General features: G+C 38.5%; 1 protein-coding gene across 1 annotated transcript in view; it reads right to left on the reverse strand.

The window, feature by feature from the left end:
• Positions 1 to 21,962, reverse strand: part of cobl (cordon-bleu WH2 repeat protein) — a 155,772-nt gene that overhangs the window by 41,834 nt on the left and 91,976 nt on the right. The window contains exon 8 of the mRNA XM_081388427.1: positions 11,950 to 12,484. Within this exon, the coding sequence (XP_081244553.1) occupies positions 11,950 to 12,484 (535 nt within the window). The remainder of the gene's footprint in view (positions 1 to 11,949; positions 12,485 to 21,962) is intronic.

Here is a 21,962-nt window from a genome sequence, read left to right on the forward strand (position 1 = left end):
GGTCTCTTTCCTGCTCATGTCCCAAGGTCCTTCTTAAAGCGCAGAGCGCAGGCTATATGATGCATCTTTGTGGGGAAATATAAAATGAATGTTTTTCAAATAATATTTAACTTTCTTATATTATGTAGGTTACCATTGTTTACTGATATTTATTTCAATGTTTTACAGGCTGTAGTGTGTTGTTTCACTGATGGAAGTGCTAAAATAAACACATGTTTGTTACGAAATGGATGTTTGTTTATTTCTTTTAATTTTTTTTTTATATTTCAAAATGTATTTAATTAAGGTACCACGGTAAAAAACAGCCATCATCACAGCCCTAAGAAGATATACTGATAATTCAGCATTCATTTTATTTAATATTATAGATAGAACTTTGTAGATTACGCTGATTTTAACAAAAACAACTGTTTTGCAGAACGCGACATGTTTGCTGTGTTCTCGCATTTACACCGTCTGACTAGCGGATGTCACTAACATACCACTCCCTTCTGCTTAGCTGCTTGCATAGAAGTAATAATTATGAGACATTTCTTATGATTACGAGAAACTGAGTCATTATTATGATAAAGTTTTCCATTATTATGAGAAACTTTCTCATAATGAGATAAAAGTCATATTAATGAGAAGGTTTCTCATTATTATGACTTACAGAATCATATTTTTTACTCAAGTGTGGTGGAAACAGGGTTCAATAAAAATCAGAGGGAAATGACAGGTGAATAACACTGATGAAGAAGTACCAATTATTAGTAAACCACCGTCAATGGATGCAGCATGCTTTGTTAAGGTCGTCATGAAATCAAAATTGACACTATTTACTTTGTAAGCGCACATTAATGGTACAATATGTAAGAATTTTGTATCAAAATATCCAAAAACCACTTGCACAGTGTTATATGTTTCTTTAAATTGTGTACTTAAATTATCATTATTACAATATCGTATATACTACTGTCATAGTAACCATAGCGACAGAAGTGGACAACTGCGTAACGTCTAGCAGCACGCTGTTGTTGTTTCGTTCAAACATTATGGACCATGGCAAGCAGACTTTTGGACAAAATTAGAAATAAAACGAGGATCAATATCGGCGTGGCGTTTTCGAGATGCCGAGAGCTCCACGTCCCGACAAACTTTGACTTGACACTGAGCTTCATGAGTCATGACTTGACAGAGACGCCACTCTTGCATGTACTTTATTAGAAAGGTGAGTAAATGTACATAAAACGAATTGTTATATAGCTCAACAAGATGAAATGTTAGAATATAATCAGTATGTTTTTCTAATGTTGATCTAGCTTACTGGCAGTCTCATATAGCCATAGTACACATAGAATAACATTATAACTTTCAACACACTCAAATGCAGTTTAGTATGATAGTGTAGACCAAGTGAAACAGCGCTGTGTTAGCTCACAATTTAAATTTGTTATTATAACCTGAACAGTTTGAGTATTAATTCAGCACTTGTGGGTAGTTCGGTAGAATGAAATCTATTCATTCCTTTTATCTGCGGGACTCACGTGTGGCGCTGATATCTGTTTCTCATTAGCAATAGCGACCTGCTTCATTCCACAGTCATGTTAAAAATCATGAATGTATTCGCTCATCCATAAACATTATTAGATCCATCGGCATGATGACAAATTCCATGATTCCGCTTATTCACTGCGTCATCAATCTACGCCTTCGTTATTGTAAGAGGTTAGCGACCCCTAGCGCGAAAAAAATGACATATTGTGGCTTTCTTATTACAGACTGCAAGGCTGGTGAGAGAAAATACCGTGGCAAGAGCTACTGTAGCATAAGAATTTGGTAAATCAAGATTCAAATATCTGTTTTTATGATTTTAAGTTAAACCATTTCTAAACTGTATGAGTGCACTGGAGTGTTTATATCATGCGACATACTAAGCGTATTATTTAATATACAAAGGGAAGGGCTACACAATAATATTAAGTCTAATGTTTATTTACGAGGTTTTTCAATGAGTCAAAAAGTCAATTGAATAAAATTTTAGAGACAGAACCATCCATTTTATAACTATTCACATTAGGGCTGAACGTTTAATCGTAATCGAATCACAATCGCGATTTGAAATGTTGCGATTAGCTTATTGCAAAAGGCTGCGATGTGGATGTGATATGAAAAATATGACCCAGAGCAAAGGCATGACTGTCCTCTTTGTGTGGCAGTCTTACTAATCAACTGAGTGAGCGCACATCTGTGCTACCCCAAAGAAGCAAACCATCTATTGGATAGAAAGTAGTGTTCATTTGGTTAACGTGACGAAAAATGTTCGTTGACGACCTTTTTTTCCATGAGTAAGACAAGACGAAGACGAGACGATACCAACATCGTTAAACGATAACTGTGACTAAATAAACATGCAATATCGTTGACGAAAAAAGACAAGACTAAATGTAGTTAAAAAAAAATAGAAACTTGACCAAAATCACTCTTTGTTTTTGTCAGAAAAAAATGAGAAAAAAATTTGACTGTTTTTAACAAGCCGCTTCGAGCATTCCTGCTTGCGGATTTTAACAATTTAAATCCTCCAATCAAGTTTTTCTGTTAAAAGAACATGTTTTCTACCCAGTCTTTTACTTAATTTTTGCAATCTGGCAACCATGCGCACGCGCTCTCTCTACACTGCTGATGAATTGCGGATGAACAACAAGAAACCTGCAGTTTAGCGATCTCCATCAGAGATTTTCTGCTTAAATGAATTAAGTGTCATTCAGTCGGTCTGTGTTCTGTCATGAACTGCTTGCGCTGTTTGCTGCGACTAAATCTGCGATCAAACCTTCTCAGTGATGAACTGCAAAAAAATCCAAACATGGATCTCGAAACTAAATGAGGTAAAATAAACCATGTGTATTAGTTGACATTCTCTTGATTTGAGCTTATAGGTGAAAGTGCAAGAATTATGATGAAATGTTACATTTCTCAAATGACAACAATCGTTATGATTATAATTTTGAGCAAAATAATCAGGATTATCAATTTAACCATTATGCAGCATGACGAAAACTAGACAAAATGCTCAGACATTTAGTCGACTAAAACTTGACTAAACAAAAACAGGACATGGTTGACTAAATATGATAACTAAAAAGTACATTTGACACAGGACTAAGACTAAATAATAATAAAAAAATAGCTGACAAAATGAACACTAATAGAAAGGCACACAACATCTACTAGACTACACGGTAGTGGAGGAGTCTAAAGTTAAAGGCATGTTGTACTCCTTTAATTTAGAGTGTGTGCTCCACACTATTGAGAATATTGATCTGAAGCTTGACTTTACATAATTAAATTGCAAATCAAATCGCAATATCTGTCAGAAAAATCGTAATTAGATATTTGCCCTGAATCGCACAACCCTAATTCACATTTTAATTTATACAACAGAACACACACACACACACACACACACACACACACACACACACACACACACACACACACACACACACACACACACACACACACACACACACACACACACACACACACATAAATCGGATGTCCCTGTGTGAATTAAACGGACCTAAATAAAAATTTGCCGCTTTGTTGTTACAGTGTGAGGTCTTCCTTACCATGTAACCGGTTTTCACTTCTAAGTTAACAGGTAGGCCTACATTAAAAGGTTTTGCTTCTTCTAATCTAAGAAAGTACAGGAATGAACATAACATCAAATCTTGGCAATAGAGAGACTGTGTCAGTAGAACTCAGCAAACAAAGCATGCCAAATGATTCAGCTGTGCCAAATATTAAATATGCATTTTGTGAAAACATTGCAAACCAGAGTTCTGCTTTTTAAAGAGAATGACTCATTTGTATCCAAACAGAAGTCCAAAATGTTTAATGTGACCTCTTACTGGATGAAGTGGTTTGTCATCACAATCTCTCATCAAAGATAGGCAGAGTAAATGGGAAATGATATGTGTTGAAATGAGAACTTCCTTCTGAACCTGTTATAACAAGGACAGTGTGAACCATGAACTTATGGGAAATGAGTCACTGATCAGTCTTCACAGAATTACTATGTGCAGACACACACTAAGTTGACATCTAAGGAAAAGCAAAAAAGGGATATCTTTAACCATAAACACATTGAGAAGCTTAGAAATGGAAAAGAGGAACCAAGCTAAAAGGAAAAAACTGAGGGTCTACATTGAGGCAGCATATCTGTAGGAGACGAACTCAAGAAAAAAACAATTGATGAAAAAATATTGTCAGACAAAAAAGTAGAGAGCTTTAAAGAGGGTCTGAAGTTAAAAGTATGGGACCTACACTGAAGGGTGGTCAGTAAATGATTGTAAGAGGCATCTTGGAAGTCCTCCCTAAAGGAAGGGGAAAGGTTGGAGGTGACCTGGGACACTCCAGTAGCTCTACAAATTGCCAGTAGCTCTTGCCACTGTATTTTCTCTCACCAGCGTTGCAGCCTGTAATAAGAATTAAAGTCTGCGTGAACCAGAAATTGCAACTGACTTCAGTGTTTGTCTCGTTTTTCTTTTAGCAATTGATGGCTAACACCTGTCTATGTTAATAATTATGTGAGTATGAGGCTCTTTAGCAGTGGGACACTCCTATTCTGTCATCACATATAGCTGGTCTGTTACTCAGATACATCAGCATTTTTTTAGTCCAAGAACACTCAGCTCCAGTAAAAAAAAAAACCTCACTGAATGTTTTTTCACCCGTTTGAGTAATCCACCTAATTAGAATACTGGGCTAATTACCAAACACTTCAATGAATAAATAAACTGGGTTAGTTTAGGGGTAGAAAACAGAGATACTGAGCCAGAACCTCTTTCTAGTACTGGTTTAATGATATTCAAAGGACATTTGCAGTTCCTCTGTATGCATAACCTAAACCATAATTCTCTCTTTAAAGATGCATTTTCTCTTTAGAAGAATGAAATCTGAAAAATGCTGTTTGCTTAAGCATTGATTTCCTGTGTTGCATAAGAGTGAATGCTTAATATTCTCTGTTCAAACAGGAAAGAAAGGACATAGAAAGGACAAAGATCACGTTGAAGAAGCTACAGAGTTCAATAATTGAGCACAAAGGTGCACTAGTCAACTATACCAAGAGCACAACACTGGCCTGCATAAGACTACCATTTACTCCTGAAGAATGATTGAAAGCATCTAAACAGCTTACTAGTGAACTGACTGCAAAGTAACAACATCAAGGTTTTTAGCTAAATCTGGAGGGTGCGTGGTTCAAATTAGAGTAAAGCATGGTGGTAACAGCATCATGTTGTGGGTCTGCTTTTATTAGCAGTGAGTGGACGTGTTATTAAATAGAACAATGACTTTTTAGAAAGTTCATCTCTAGGACAATGATTCCAAACACAAAATCAAAGTATCACTGGAGTGTCGAACAAAAAGGCGAATGTCCTAAAATGGCCCAGTCAAAGCCTTGATCTTCATCCAAATTAGAATATGTGGCTCTTCTGAAACTCTTCTGAAATTTATAAATGCCTTTCGACCAACCTGAACAAACTAGAAGAATACCCCAAATAAGCAAAAAATACACCAAAACAGCAGATGCAATGCTGCTATGTACAGTATGTACCACAAAAGACTGTCATTGCTGCAAACAGTGACCTTACCACATTGCACTGTTTGCACACAGTTTTAATCAATCTACATTAGTATTTTGTATAGTTCAGATAAAGTTTCTGTCTGTCTCTTTGTCTATATAAAACACAATGCATAAACTAATATTTGAACATTTAAAGTGCATGTAAATGCATTTACTATGGTGTTGGGTTTATATACTGAAGCAAACAACAAAAGTGTTCTGTTTTTTGTTCAATCAATTTTCTATTTTTTAACATACTGCATTGTAACATTTAAACAATCAGTTAGTTTCAGTTTTTTGGAACAAAATGCCAGTGTTCGGAGATTGGGGTAAGGGTTTTGCAATGCCCTGTATACATTATCAATGTTATATACAAAGCACAACTCCAGAGACTGAGGTAGTCAACTTATGAGTCATTTGGATGTACCGGAATAAATCAAGGAGCAGAACAACATGAGTGGAGTTACATCAGTCATGACGTGACATCTAAATGTTTACTCATTATCTTGTCCCTCTCCTGTGGAGGTTATCTTGAAGCCAGCAGGAGTTTAAAGGTCCCATGACATGAAATTTTCACTTTCTGAGGTTTTTTAACATTAATATGAGTTCCCCTAGCCTGTATATGGTCCCCAAGTTTCTAGAAATTTCAATCGCTGTAAATAGAGCTTTTGCTATCTTTCTCTGCCTTTGAGAAAATGGAAGCTCAATCGCGCTGATCTTGAATCTCCTCCTTGTGACGTTATAAGGAGGAATGTTACCTCCCCTGTCTCTGCTTTGCCCGCCCAGAGAATATTTTCCGCCCATGAGAAAATGAGCTAGGAAGGAAGTAGGAACGCGCGCGCACGATTTTAGTTTGTCCACGAGAGATATCATGGCTTTTGAGCGAGCGAAGCATAACAATTGCTCAATAATTGGATGTACAAATGAACACCGAAGGGTTAATACAGAGCTGGGCTTGCTGAACGTCTGAAACTAAAGTCTGGATCACTCTCTTTGACTCAGCTACACACCTCGGAACAGTAAGTCAACTAATGATATATAAGTGTGTTGCTTTACTGTTTATGGTTGCCTAGACTGTTACACGTAGAATGTGGCTGTCACATTAGCTATGCAGCCATGCAGTTTATGTGTGTGAATACACACACTGTAACGCGAGTGTTGGACTGGCTTGTAGTGGCTATAATTCTGCACCGAGGCTGAATTTTTGAAAAGAGATTTCAGATACAGTACTAGGGACCACTAAGGCCTATATTAAAGCCTACAAAAAATAGCAAGTCATGGGACCTTTAAAGAGAAACAATGTTTGTGGGGTGTTTTGAGAAGCGATGGGACAGTATTCAGTAAGTAATATATCAGTCTCAGTAATGCCAGTTCAGCAGCTAACGGAACAAAAGCTCCATTCAATTACTATAGGATACGTGTCCACTCATGCTGTTGTTATATGTATTTATTACACGGCTCTGTGGAATACTTGATTCTGATTGGTCAATCATGCCATTACCAGATAACAACCGCTCAAAACAGATAACAGGCTCATCCAGGTTGTCAGCAGCACTATACGCTTGCAAGCAACGGTTTTTCTTCATGGAAGTTTTGCTTTTGGTGAGCTAATAAAATATTAAAACTCGAAACAATAAAACAAATCAATATTTTGTGTACAGTTATTTAAAGGGATACTCCACCATTTTTTCATATTAAACTATGTTATTCCCTTAACTAAGACGAGTTGATACATATCTCTCTCGTCTCAGGGGCTGTTTACACCTGGCCACTTCATGCGTTTTCTCAGATCGGATAGCTATCCGATCGTGAAAAGACCAGGTGTAAATGCCCTCTGAAACGCATTCGAGACGGATTTGAATCCGATCGCTCAAACCACTTCAGGAGGTGGTCTGGGCCGCATTCCAGACGAAACTGGACAAGTGTAAATGCATCTGGTTGTTGAAACCACATATGCAAATTGTACTCCTCCCAAAAATGCTAAAAAAAATAAACGCGTGAGAGCGTGTTATAGGCTAAATGACATGTTATAGCCCGATATGACGACGCTACTGGAACACGCGCGTCACCGCAGATGAGAAGCTGAGCATCTCTTCATTAAGCAAACGTGCAAACTATCGCAAATCAAAGTGAAAGTAAGTCGCAGGCGCTTGACACACAATCATCATCATTAAAAGTAAAGAAACGAAATGATCTTACCAGGGCTGTTGCCGCTCTCTCTTATTGCGGTCTTTGATTTAGAAATTGTAGCTGATGATCAATAAAATGCAGCTCATATCAGTTGCTTTCGGTGACGTGCACACCATTAAATCTGCATATAGCGCGGGAGTTGAAGATTGGATTTAAATCCGTTTCGCAAAAACACATTTATGCGACCAGGTGTAAATGGAATCGTTTTGATAAATCAGATAGCTATCCGATCTGAGAAAACGCATGAAATGGCCAGGTGTAAACAGCCCCTCAGTGCGTGCACTCAATCGCTCTGGCGCGCGGCGACACTTTGATAGCACTTAGCTTGGCCCAGTTCATTCATTAGGGACCGAACAGAGATGAAGCTAGAAGCGACCAAACACCTCCACGTTTTCCCTATTTTAAATACAGTTAGATGAGTAGTTACACGACCAAGTATGGTGACACAAAATAAAACGTGTCGCTTTTCTAAGCGGGTAAAAAGGATAGCTATAATGTATGGCGGAATAGCACTTGAAGTTGGGAGCACTTCGACTCTGCATAGTAAAAATGAATGAACTAGGCTAAGCTAAGTGCTATCAAAGTGTCGCCGCGTGCCAGAGCGATTGAGTGCACGCACTGAGACGAGAGAGGTATGTATCAACTCGTCTTAGTTAAGGGAATAACATTGTTTAATATGAAAAAACGGTATCCCTTTAATTATGCCATCCAGTATCGTGGACTCGCTCTCTCTTGTTTCATACAAACGCAGCTGCTCCCATTTTGTGACAATTGTTTTGTACAATGTTGGATTACAGGATAACAAACAGGTACGATTTTAAAACAATCTGAAATCTGTTTAATCTGAAATCAATATCTCTTATCCCCATAATTATTTACATGGCGAAATTCTGTGTAATAAGTGGTATGACTGTACCGTGTCCCTTAAATATCCGTCTAGTTTGAACTTGCCACGCTAGCAACTGCTTTCTCTGCGGAAGCTTTGCATTTAAAGAGCTAATAAAAAATGTAGACTCAGATCAATATTTTGTGTCTAATTGTTTACTTATGTGGCAAGTGGTCCCTGCTGTCAAGAAAAGGAAGTTAAGAACTGAAAAAATCTAAAGCGTTTGTCAAGCATATTCACTTTCAAAATCTGCAAAAATTCATGGAGGTTTCTATCATTTAAATGACCACAAAAATTACTTGAATATTAGCTCATTAGACATGATAATCTGAATTACTGTGATGAATGAGCTCAGTGATAAAGCAGTGTAGTAATGCTTGTACCAAGGCCACAGTGGGGAGTTTTTGATCTTTAGATTAGAATGACATTTTATTAACAGTAAATTCACACAGATTGTAAACTATATGCCGGAAAGATTTAAGACGATTATAAATTTACTACTCCCTTTACTACTCGCCCCACTGAGTGGCCTGGCTGTTATCTAAATCAAACCTAATAAAGCTTTTTACCAATACAGATAAAAACAAAACCCCTGCTATGAGAGGCCAAAGTGTGATGGGTCTTCTACTTTCCTAAGGCCGGTCAGTGGGTGTGGCTAGGAGGCTCATCAAGGGAACGATGTCCACCTGTTCTTCCCTCTATAAAAGCTTAGGCTACGTTCACTCTGTCAGTCCAAATCCGATTATTTGTGTATCCGATTTGAATCTGATCTAATATTATTGATGTCCACACTGTGTATCGCAACTGTTCAGATCCAATTTGTGTATCCATGCAGCTCTTTCATTTTCTGAAATATCTGCATTGGTTTCTATGGCAATGATGTTGCGTTGGTAGGCATAAGCCAAAAACAACAACAACCGCAACATGGTGGGGTTTGCAATAGAGATATTGAGCTGTGCGCTGGACTACGCGTCTTCTGAGGCAGTGGCAGGCTGGTATGCACAGCTTTTTTCCATGCTGTTGTCTCCACTATATTGTCATTTTCTGCTCGTCTGGCACTTTGCAACAACACAGCTTTGTTTTCGGCAGCGACTTTTAGCATGTTTCCTATAACAACGTCTGACATTTGCATTTTAAGTGGCGTGAGAAAGTCACATAAACCACGCAAAATCCGATCAGATCAGTCAGACTGAAACAGATTTCCAGAAATGCGATTTGAATAGGATGTACATATGGATGTAGCTCGAAACAGATTTGTAAAAAATGCAATTCATGTGATTTTCTTGCTGTTCACATTAGCTAATTCTGATCGGATTTCTATCGGATATGCACAAAAATTGGATTTGGACTGACAGTGTGAACGTATCCTCAGGCTTTGCTAGTGTTGAAAGAGCTTGCTTCTGGTTGATTAGTGTTTGATTTTGGTTTGTTTGTTAGTTTAAGTATTTAGTATTAGTATTTAGTTTTCTATCTTTGATAGACTAACATCCATGCACCAGACAGACATTACAGATGACCATGTTTTCTTGTTTTTATTATATTTTTCTATTTATGTTAATGTTCATTCTTGCAAACCAACTCTCTATGTCCTCCTCCATTCTTTTGCCACGGCTTTGAGCTGGTCATGTCAAAAGTGAAAGGGAAATGGACATGAATTACAAAATCTACTGTGTTAAAGTGTTTTTTTGTTTTGTTTTGTTTTTCTATGCTGACTTCTTCTTAATCCTGTCCTAAATATTTTAGACAATGTTATTAAATTGAATAATATATAGATTTATATCCTTTCATTATTTTTTCTATCTACAGTTCCTCTGCTTGCATTAAAAAGGTGAAATATCTACAGTATATATGTATACTGCATAAAGTATTCCTTGTTAAAAGAAGCTGGGAATGTGGCTGGGAATGTTTTGGTTTGATCTAGCGAGAGTGGAAATAAGAGACAAGGAAAGAGAAAATGGCCTTTTACCTTTATGTTGTCCTCTGGGGTTTCACCCATTAAGGCAGGGTTTCTCAAACTCGGTCCTGGAGGGCCACTGTCCTACACAGTTTAGCTCCAACCCTGATCAAACACACCTAGATGTAAGTTTCTAGTGATCCTGAAGACAGTGATTAGCTTGCTCAGGTGTGTTTGATCAGGGTTGGAGCTAAACTGTGCAGGACAGTGGCCCTCCAGGACCGAGTTTGAGAAACCCTGCATTAAGGCAACTGGGTTAAGCAGCATTTTACACCAATTATTTTGAAATGGCACTACTTTCGACCCTGAAGTCAGGTGCTACATTAACCCTTAAATGTGTAACGTGTAAAACAATGCAGTGCTCACATGTTAGGCCAAGCTGTTTAGCAACAGACAAGCAATTATAAACTAACCAATGCTCATTTCATTAAATATTCATGCAGTTTGTATTGTTTCTGAGGTTTAAAATTTCCAAAAGAGATGGCAAACAATCTTCACTTATATGGTTTTTGCAGTATCTTTCAAAAGACTTGGGACAGTCACAGCGGATTTACAGTTCAAATTGACTTTTCCAAAGATAGACAAGATGTTAATTAACTAGGTTGTGTTTCATGCTGTTTTCCAATCAATGTTATTAACCTCATGGATATGCAAATATATGATGTTATAAATGTCATAAAATTAAAAATTCGAAACCTAAATACTACCGATACTGTCCTCTGGTACTCGTACTAATTAAAATGCTCTGATACCAACAACCAATACCACACTGCATGTGTACACACACTATACGTATCCTTTACTGAATGTGTAAAAAAAAAGAAACTAAGTATACTTTGGCCTTTATTTGTATGTTGGAAACTGTTTACTGTATATTACCAGGGATATCTTGGCTGGGGGGTTGTATATTGTGCTCTCAGAAATCAGTGAAGTGTTATAAAGTTGGCCTGGAGCTGAAACTCGATATACTGGTCTTGTTTACCTGTTGTTCCCCCTCTAACACTCTAGATTCAATATTAAACTGATTTAGTGTGAGAGAGTGAGTGAAGGAGATGGTGAGTTGATGTGAAACTCAGCATGCACTTTTAGACATGCAGCTTCTGATGTCAGTTTAACATTATCTTTCCATTTATAGGTCATGTGTTGAACAGGAACTTGTTGAAATGCCAGCCTCTGCAATTTGCCAGCTTAATGAGCAATAATGATGCTGGAAAAGTTAAAGGTAATTCTGTGGCTAGTTTCTGTTTACAATACTGCATTTTAAATTAATTTTTTTTTTATGGATATCTCCAGAAACAGAGATTGTTACATTACCTATTCCACTATTACGGTTATTCTCCATCTCTTCCATTTTTAGCTCCATCTCCAGCACTGGGTCTTCGGGTGTTGGATCCTCTGAACTTGGACCTGGTTTTTGTTCTGGCATAGTGAGAGGAGCTGCTTCTTCCTTGTGCTCAGAATCTGGTTCAGGCTCTGGTTCAGGTTCTAGTGAAGATGTGGTGTATGCAGATATCACATGAGCCTGATGTGTGATAGGTTCTTCAGCAAGACTGCTGCTACTGGATCCTGCAGCTGCATCATCACCGCTGGAGCTACTGCAGATGGACCTGGCCGGCTCTGAATCCTCAATACTATGGCTTAGATCAGAGTCATCAGCGGGAGTTGAGGCTCTGGGAGCAGGCAGCAGGGTCCTTTCAACTGGCACGGGGTTGCAGGAAGCCCGCACAGGTGCAGTATGCATAGAGGTGGAAATAACTGGTTCGGGTGTACTTGGGGGCGGTGTGGGTGGAGGTGCTGGAGCCTTCCGCTTCTTTAGCTGGTTGTATGAGGACGGAGAGCCGAGGTTTATCTATAGAGGGGGACAGAAGACAAATGTAAATGTTTGAATGTATTGTACTTCAGGGTGGTTCAGGGTGTTGCTATGTGGTTGATAAGATGCACTGAGTGTTTTTTCTTACTGATATCATTACTAGAATGTTGTGAGTGCATGTGTGTTTCTTACTATCTTAAGCAAAGGCACTCTATGTCTCTGTTTACACATGGAACAAACATGTGTTTGATGCAAGTGTATCAGACTTGTCCACCATACAAGCCTGGTGAAAATGCACCCAAGGCATATATTTGGTGGTCTAATTTTGCACACTACCATTTAAAAGATTTATTTGAAAGAATTTTATTTATTTTTTTTACTTTTATTCAGCAAGGATGATTTAAATTTATCAAATGATGAATTTATCAGATGTTTTTCGTTGTTAAAAAAAAAATAATTTCAAACAAATGTTGCTCTTTCTATTAATAATAAAACTGTTGCGCTGCAATGCATCCGGCATGACAGGTGTCTAAAGCTGAGTATAAAAGAGCACCTGTGAAATACATCATCCTCTTTCTTGACTTCAGGAGACTGTTTGTTTGTACATGTGTGAGGAGCATGCGCGTTTGTGCAAATTGCGAGGATTTCTCAATGAAAAGCTCCGTTCGTGCCGTCCCTGTTCTCGAGGGATGTGGGACGCGCATTTGGGTGGAATGCTGTCGACTCTCCTAAGAAGTGGGATGCGCTGGTATGATGCATTTGCAAGACTTACTACAATAGACAGGCAAGGAGCTTTTTCTTTTCTGGAAAGGAAGGAGTCTAGAAAGAGTCGTTATCATAAGGCCTCTGTCCTCTGAGCTCAGCCTGGGTCTAAGTTTTTAGGCTCTCTGTGAGCCTACTTGGTCACTGCTCTTGAACTAGACCCTATTTAGGCCTCCTCTCACTATAGAGAGTCGTTCTATTAGAGTCCACCGTTCCTCTGAGCTCTGCCCATTATTTTGTCAGGCTGCTATTCCTGTTAAGTAGCTTCCTTGACAGGCATAGGACATAGTGTATTCGTCCTATGAGCTCAGCCATAGGCTAAGTGATTAGGCTCTTGTGAGCCTCCTTGGCTGCTGTGAACATCGCTAGGCCTCCTCTTGCTATAGGGTATTATTTTATTGAGGCCTCTGCTCCCCCAGAGCTCCGCTAGGAAAGAAATTGTTAGTTTTAGGCTCTCTGTGAGCCTCCTTACAAGATAGCCTGATTGTGGGTTGTTGTTCTCTTGTTTGAGGCCTCCACTCTTCAGGGCTTCCTGAAAAGAAGGCCTGAAACGCTACGTCTCTTTGCCATGCTTTTGGTATTCCTGCACACATCTCCTTCAGAAAAGAAGTGGATGACGTATTTCACAGGTACCCTTTTATACTCACGGTCGCACCAGTGGTGACGTCATAGGATGCCGCCTGCCAATGTCAAGTTTATTGTTTGTTTAGACTCATGATTCAGACACCTGTCATGCCGGAGGCATTCCCCATAGCGACCCGTAGGGGACGCAGCGTCTCCTAACCATGGTTGCATGAGTAACCTGAGACGTTTTCAACATTGATAATAAGAAATGTTAGCCTTTTATCATGATTTCTGAAGGATCATGTGACCCCAAGTGTATAAATGCAAATGCATTTTTTGTTATCCACATTCAGCTATGTAAGTGAAATATAATGATACTAAAATAAAATCTTATACATCACTTGATGGACTTGATTATACTTGGAAGTTGTTTTTCCCCCAAAGAGAGCACTTTAAAAAGTGTCTCCCCTTTTCTTCACATCTTAAGTGAAGAACCAATGTAAATTCCAGGTGTAAAAATGGCCAACAATATTTTGGTCTCTGTATTAGGGCTGCTCGATTATGGAAAAAATCATAATCGCGATTATTTTGGTCAGTATTGAAATCACGATTATGTAACACGATTATTTCACATGACTTTGGGAACGTGTTGCATTTATTAAAAAGACACGGTAACACTTTACAATAATGTTAATTAGTTACCATTAGTTAATGTATTAACTAACATGAACTAACAATGAGAAATACTTTTTGTTACAGTATTTATTAATATTTTTTAATGTTAGTTAATACAAATACAGCTGTAGGCTACGTTGTTTGTTCATGTTAGTTCACAGTGCATTAACTAATGTTAACAAATACAACCTTTCATTTTAATAACGTATTAGTAAATGGTGAAATTAATATTAACTAAGATTAATAAATGCTGTAGAAGTATTGTTCATTATTAGTTAATGTTAACTAAGGAAGTTAACTAATGCTAATTAATTAACCATATGGTAAAGTGTTAAAGACACCTTTCAACAATTCTTAAAAAATCGAAATTTGAACATTGATTGTATTTTTTTGAACTATAAAAATATATATATATATATAACAGATAATACTTCAATGAGTATTTTAACTAGATGTACCGCATGGCGGTACAAAATATGACCGCCGCTCAGGCCTGCACTGGCTTTCCACAAAAATAAATGACGTGGAGCAATTTGGCTGTATTGCATGTTTATGTATATAAGTTGTATATTTTAAAAGACTGTCTGGAGTATTCCTGTGGATCATGGATAATTTAGAGTTTTGTAATTATTTGCCCTTACTATTTAAGTTTTATATCAAAAGTCATTAGTTTAGACACTTAACATCCATAATGTGAAAACGTCACATCCATAACAGTGGTTTTCCCTACATAATGTATTACAAAAATGAGTTTCAAAAAACACTTATTGTGTTCAAGCAAGTCTTTTTCATGCTACATCGGCAGTTTGTTTAATACTTCACAGAGTTTGTAGGACACTTGTAAAGTGTGTGTATTTCATGTTATGTCCATAACGCTGATAAAATGTAATCATAGTGTGTGTCTGTGTGTGTGTGTGTGTGTGTGTGTGTGTGTGTGTGTGTGTGTGTGTGTGTGTGTGTGTGCGTGTATGTATGCGTGCGTACATGTGTGTGCGCGTGTGTGTGTGTGTCTGTGCATGTGGATTTGTATGTGTGTGTATGGGTGTGTGTCTGTGCGTGTGGATGTCAGTGTGTGTGCATGCTTGCGTTTGTTTGTATTCCTGCATGTGTGTGTGTGACAGTATCATCCTAAACCAGCAACCCTTCACTCAACACCACCATCTACAGGCCGATGAGTGTACAGTCACTAAATGTGCACATAAATGAATTTATTTTATACCCCCCCATGGATGAAATTCTACGAAACTTAGCATACCCCCAGAGGATGTCAAGTTAATCATACACATGAAATATGGTGCAGTTCTGAACATCTCAACTGAAGATAGGGGCGATTAAAGCAGAATAATATTGCATTTTAATTTTTTATGGGAGGGGCGCAAATCACAAATGAGTGATTATGGGCTAGGTTGATGTGGGCCCTTAAGACCAACATACAATAAAAATTTCTTCATCCTCGGTGCCACAGTTCAGGTAGTTATTTAGGAAAAACTGCATTTTTTGGGTTTCGGGGGGCCCAGCGCGGGGGGGGGAGTGGCCCCCGGGGACCAAACGAAATTTTTCCGTAAAAGTCTAGTGGGGCTACATGCCCACCAAATTTCATGTTCCCCGGTGTTTCGGTGTCCCTGGTATCGTTGACGAAAAATTTAGTAGATGACAAAAAAAAAACAAAAAAAAAACCTTTGACAATCCCTATATGACCGCTTTCGCTAGCTATGCTAGCGCCGGTCATAATAATTCCCGCAGGTCTACCACTTATAATGCGGGAAATTGCCCCACAAACATTGATTCACTTTAGTATGTAGATTGTATGAGTAGCCTAAATGAATCCACACAGATTATAAAATCAAATCAATCATTTTAAAACTTTCTCCAAGACGCAATTTCACAAACCGTGAAACCGTGTTCAGCGGTGCTGCGTCTTCTCATTCTCCGTCTCTCTAAATGGGTTGGACAAGGCAAGCGTCAAAACTACACTCTCGCTTTTAGGAGCCGGGATATGGAGGAATTGTCACTTGCACAATCGGGCCAGTATTGCATCGTAACAACAGTTTATAATTTTCACTTCTTTTTAAGTCTTATCAGTTTAAACATTCAAGCATCGGGAGGGGCGGATGGTCGGATGTGCGCGTGTGCGCGTCATTCAGAACACAAGACAAAATTAGAGCGTTTTTTCAAAACAGAATATAGCAAAATAATCGTTTTTACTCGATTGTACTATTTTGGTGATCGTTGGGAGCCGAAATCGAAATCGAAATTCAATTAATTGCACAGCCCTACTCTGTATATGACTTGAGTCCCTCCAAGTCTGAACATTTACTAAAACACTATTACTATTACTCTGATCAGTAATAAAACACAATATTCTTCAACAAAATCCCAAACCAGTATAGACAATAGCAACAGTGAAGCTTCCATTAACAAGCCCCACTAATATAGAAGGCAAAAATGCTTCATGAGTTGCAAATGTAAACTGAAAGTAAACAAAAGACAAGCAACTTGCCCAGAGAAGGAATAGATATAATAGAAGGATGTAAAGTTCCTTTGGGGTCAATTTTAGATCACATCAAGATTGAACAGAGTTTTAACTTAAAACATGACATCAGTACAACAAGTTCCTATCAGCTCAATGATGTAAATCAATATCATGAAGGGTGAATCACAGCCCTGCAGCGCAGATGTAATCAGATTTCTGGCAAATTCGGAACATGGTCAGAATGGGAAAAACAAATAAAATAAACTCGATTTTTAAAGACAAAACATTATAGATAGTAAAAAGAAGCCACTCTCCCTTTGAAAGGGGAAATTTTCTGCCTTTTTTTTTAAATATGCTTGCATTGTATTGATTGGTAAGCACAGCTTTATAGAGTGCTACAAGTTGGTAAGGAAATACAAAAATTCACACTAGTATTTAAGAATCAAATAGCTGCAAACATCGTAATTTCTGTAAAAACAAAAGTGCTGTACTGAATATAATTTAGCTTGCTTTGGCATGTCGAGACACCAGCAGTCAGCCTAAAAGACTCAATAGGCTCTATGCATGATCGCTTTCGCGTTTTGTCTCAGCCCGCCCAGTTACATCCGGTGCTGCGTCGTAAGCCGTTTTTGCATTAGGTGGAGATAATGGCAAATTACACTCACTGTTTACAAGAACTTCCAGCAGTTAACATGAATGATGTTAACAATATTGTGAGGCAGTTAGCTGTCACACCTAAGAGAGAAGGGCAAGAAAGGGGTAAGAAAGAGAAGGGCTTTAAATTATATATTTTGAGCTACACTGACAACTTTGAGGGTGAGTATTCTCTCATATCATGCGAAATCCAACTAGCGAATCGGTTTCTAAAATCGTTGTCTCCGTTTCTGAGAAAATTCATTTGATTAAAGTTTTGCCGCTAGTACATTTTGCTATAGAACGCACTATGCGGAAGTAAAGACGCTGGCTGAGATTCTACAGGAAATACGTCAGCAGCGTTCGTGCATTGAGCGTATTTCAGTACACTTCCATGTATGAACCAAGAAATCAAAAACAAGCTACAGTATGTTGGAAATGAACAAGCCTAGGAGGAATGTTCCTGGGTACATGCATGCACAAATGTGGGTCAGGGGTGAGAAAAACATTGAACTATATGACATTCACACTCTGTATGTTGAGGACAAAAGAAATGGGTCAACATTGACTGTTTTAGCATTTGTTTAACAATTGCCTCCCTTTTGCTCCACTTAAATATTCATGTTCCGCTACTTCAAATCAATTGCAGCAGTTCAATTGATGCTTGTTCTGTGAACCCAACAATGCTTTGGTGAACCTCAGTAGCATATGTGACAGAACACAGTAGTAAATTATAAACATGAACTAAGATTAATAAATGCTTTAGAACAAGTGACCTCTTGTGAACACACATTGTTTCCGGACAGAACACTCATTGTTTACAGTTGTTTCCGGACGGCCCGTTTTCACTGTTGCACAGCGGTTTCCTGTCTGCCTGAGTGAATTGCGTTTGTAGCTCTGTATAGCTTTGTTTTAAAACTCTATGATCTTTCTTGCCTGCCATTTATATTAGTTAATATCATTTAATCAGCATTATATATCTGATATTATCTAATATTGTCTGTCACATTGATCTGACAACGCTAGTTTTAATCTAAATCGCTATCGCTAGCACTCACAATTTAATTTGTCTTTTCTATTGTGGTTTGTTTTCCTATATGCTTGTAATTAAGTGTCTTTGTTCTTTACTTGTATCCTAAGAACCTTATTTAAAGGACACCTATTATGCAAAATTCACTTTTACATGGTGTTTGAACATAAATGTGTGTTGGCAGTGTGTCACAACCACCCTATAATGATAAAAATCCACCCAGTGCTTTTTTTATAAATCCCCATAATTAATATGCAGTGTCTCAGAACAAGCCGTTCTCAGATTTGGGGCAAAGTGACATAGATTTGCACAAGCCACTCTCACGACTGTTGACGGACACTGCCGTTTTAGCGTAGACTCACCCTGAGTGAGCTGTACACAGTCTGCCATTGTTTCGATGCCGGTGTTGTGCCGAATTTCGACCCCCTGCCAAATTATTACCCCCCTCATTGAAGTCAGTACCTGATTGCCTAATCCTAACCCCACCCCAATCCTAACTCCTCCCCCACAACTAATTCTAAACCTACCAATGCTAGGGGGGTAATAATTTGGCGGGGCTCGAAATTCGACACAACACCGGAACAGCTGTAGACAAGAATGTCTCCGAAGTGATTGAGGTGTTTTGTTATAAGATGTAAGAATGAACATAGCAGTCTTCATTTACTCTCGTTGTTACTCGAGGATGGATCTGTACCAACAGTTTGTGATCCAGCTTATAGTCTCCAGATCGATACTGGTCACTGCAATGATGAAAGGGAGAGCGCGCACTTTATTACAGTTCATCTGAGTCATTTTACGGATATAAAGTTTACCCGTTTATTTAGCACCCCCTGAAAAGGTGTGATATATTTGTTTACTGTTAGTTATTTAACGAGTGTTTTGTGTAATTCGCTGTGTATGTTGATGATAATGAAAGAGAGAGAGAGAGAGTTTATGGATAAGACTTTAATGCGCACTTCTTATACTGTTTACTCAGCTCTTACAGTGATTGTCTGGAGTAAAACTGACGCTTCATCTTTTGTGTGATGTACAATAAACTTCATTAAACTCATCAGCATATTTGTGGCCATCATTCAGACGGGGTCCACTACAGCAGGCTTGTATTCAGGCATGTGATTGGCTAAGGACAAAAAAGCAGGAAAATATACTAAGACCCCCCCCCCAACCCCCGCCCCAACCCCAACCCCAACCCCAACCCCAACCTCCCGCCCCGCCGATCAAACTGGTGGCGGATCTATATGGATAGTAAAGCAGGACCCATAACAACTTATTTGAACAAAAAAATATATTTTAATTTATTTTACAGCTAGTTGTGCAACATGCAACTTTTTTTGTACAGTAGACAACTGACAACTTATTTGGTGGATGTGTCGCAGTGGAAATCAAAGCCAAGTGTCTAATCCACGCCATCAACAGTGCGCCATCAACAATTTAAAATAATTTAAAATAATTGGTTTTCAATTTTTTAGACTATACTTTAAATTATCATTTTTTTTTCTGTGATGCAAAGCTGAATTTTCAGGATCATTACTCCAGTCCTAAGTAAAAGTATAATAAATTGAAAACCAATTATTTTAAATTGTAATAATATATCACAATATTAAAAAAAAATCTGTATTTTTGATCAAATAAATGCAGGCTTGATGAGCAGAAGAAACTTCTTTCAAAAACATTAAAAATAGTAATGTTTCCAAACTTTTGGCATGTACTGTATTCCCCCCAAAACTGCACAACTGTAGAGTAAAACATTAATAAAAAAGTGATAATAAAAAAACTGTCTTAAAACTGACATGATTGTAACAAAATCACACAGTCTGGAGAACTCAGAACAACTTAAGTTTAAGGTAAAAATAACTGCCATGAAATTATAGTATCTTACTCCTATGCAATTAGATAAACTGTTCATTGACTACATCACTTTACCTCTGTCTTTATCCCCTTTTATCCTCTTCTTTTTGGCACTGTATCTATCGCAGACTATAATGCTCATTTATAATGTGTCATGTATATTCGGCCATCCGTCACAATCAGGAAACTTCCACCGCGTCCAGGCCCGTTTCTACGAGCCTGTGTGTTAAGCGCCCTCAAAAAAAGCAATGCTGTCTACATTGGATGCGGCGTCGCGCACGCTACACAACAAATTACCAACAACTGATCGCGCGCGCGCTCTGTTTCTGACGCACTTCAAGCACTCGCTGGGCGGGGAAAGATTGCATCTCTCTGCCATCTGTAACCATGTTGACGTGCCGCCCGGTGTGGCCGCGATTCGCGGCGATTGTGGTTCCGTCCCGGGTTACCATGGTGACGGCTGTGAGATTACCCCCCCCCCCGCCCCCCTCTTTTTTTTTTTTATTACAGATCTGCATGATTCACGTAGGTCACATTTTCAGGTCGGAAAATCCGGAATTCCGGATTAATCCGGAAAAATCACATCCCTGTGTATTAATAGTGGATAAAATCAGATGACAAATTAGTTATAACCGTAATTGAACTAAACTAGACCTGTTCTATCTCCATACAGCATATTCTTTGGCTCTGTGGGCATAATTGTCCGACTCTGGGTCGAAATGAACACCGCTACTGAGAGGAGCTTGTGAGGCTCTGCCCTTTGTGCTGGCAGCAGCAGCTCATTTGCATTTAAAGAGACACACACTAAAACGGAGCGTTTTTCTCAGCCCCAAAAAGTGACAATTTAAACATGCTGTAAAAAATTATCTGTTGGGTATTTTGAGCTAAAACTTCACATACATACTCTGGGGACATCCGAGACTTTTTTTACATCTTGTGAAAAGGTGCATAATAGGTAGCCTGACACTGTCAGACTTCGTACTTCCGCTCAATTTCAGTTCAACTCAGTCTGAGATAGCGACCTTGCTCCACGTTTTCCTCCGGCCACAAAACAGCCGGCCAATCAACGAACAGAGGGCGGGCTGAGAGCCGTGACGGAGACGCTGATTGTACCGTGGATGCGTAGATTTACTTCACATAATCTGCAAAAGTCGTTCACAGCCATGTTCACTCCGGTATTTTGCTCAATGGTTTTGTTTTCGCATCATACATGTTTACAGTGGGAGTTAGATGCGGCTGAGCCGGCGCATAACACACGACATAACCAAACGTTATGTGATTGGCTTACGGGTAACCAATGATTTTAAACTTCAGACAAGCGCCCCCCCCCCCACGAGAAAGAAAACGCTTTTCAATTATGCCCTTCCAGACTCTGTCTACGAAGCAAAGCGAAGTAGCAGAGTTTGGTATTGCCAGGCTACATAATAGGTGCCCTTTAAAGCAAAAAAAAAAACATATCGTGATATATATTGTTATTGTGAAAAAAAAATCTTATCATTATATAAGATTTTGGTCTTTTCACCAACTCCTAG

This window comes from Scardinius erythrophthalmus (genome assembly GCF_964197995.2).
Source record: "Scardinius erythrophthalmus genome assembly, chromosome: 16".
In the NCBI taxonomy this organism is placed as follows: Eukaryota; Metazoa; Chordata; class Actinopteri; order Cypriniformes; family Leuciscidae; genus Scardinius; species Scardinius erythrophthalmus.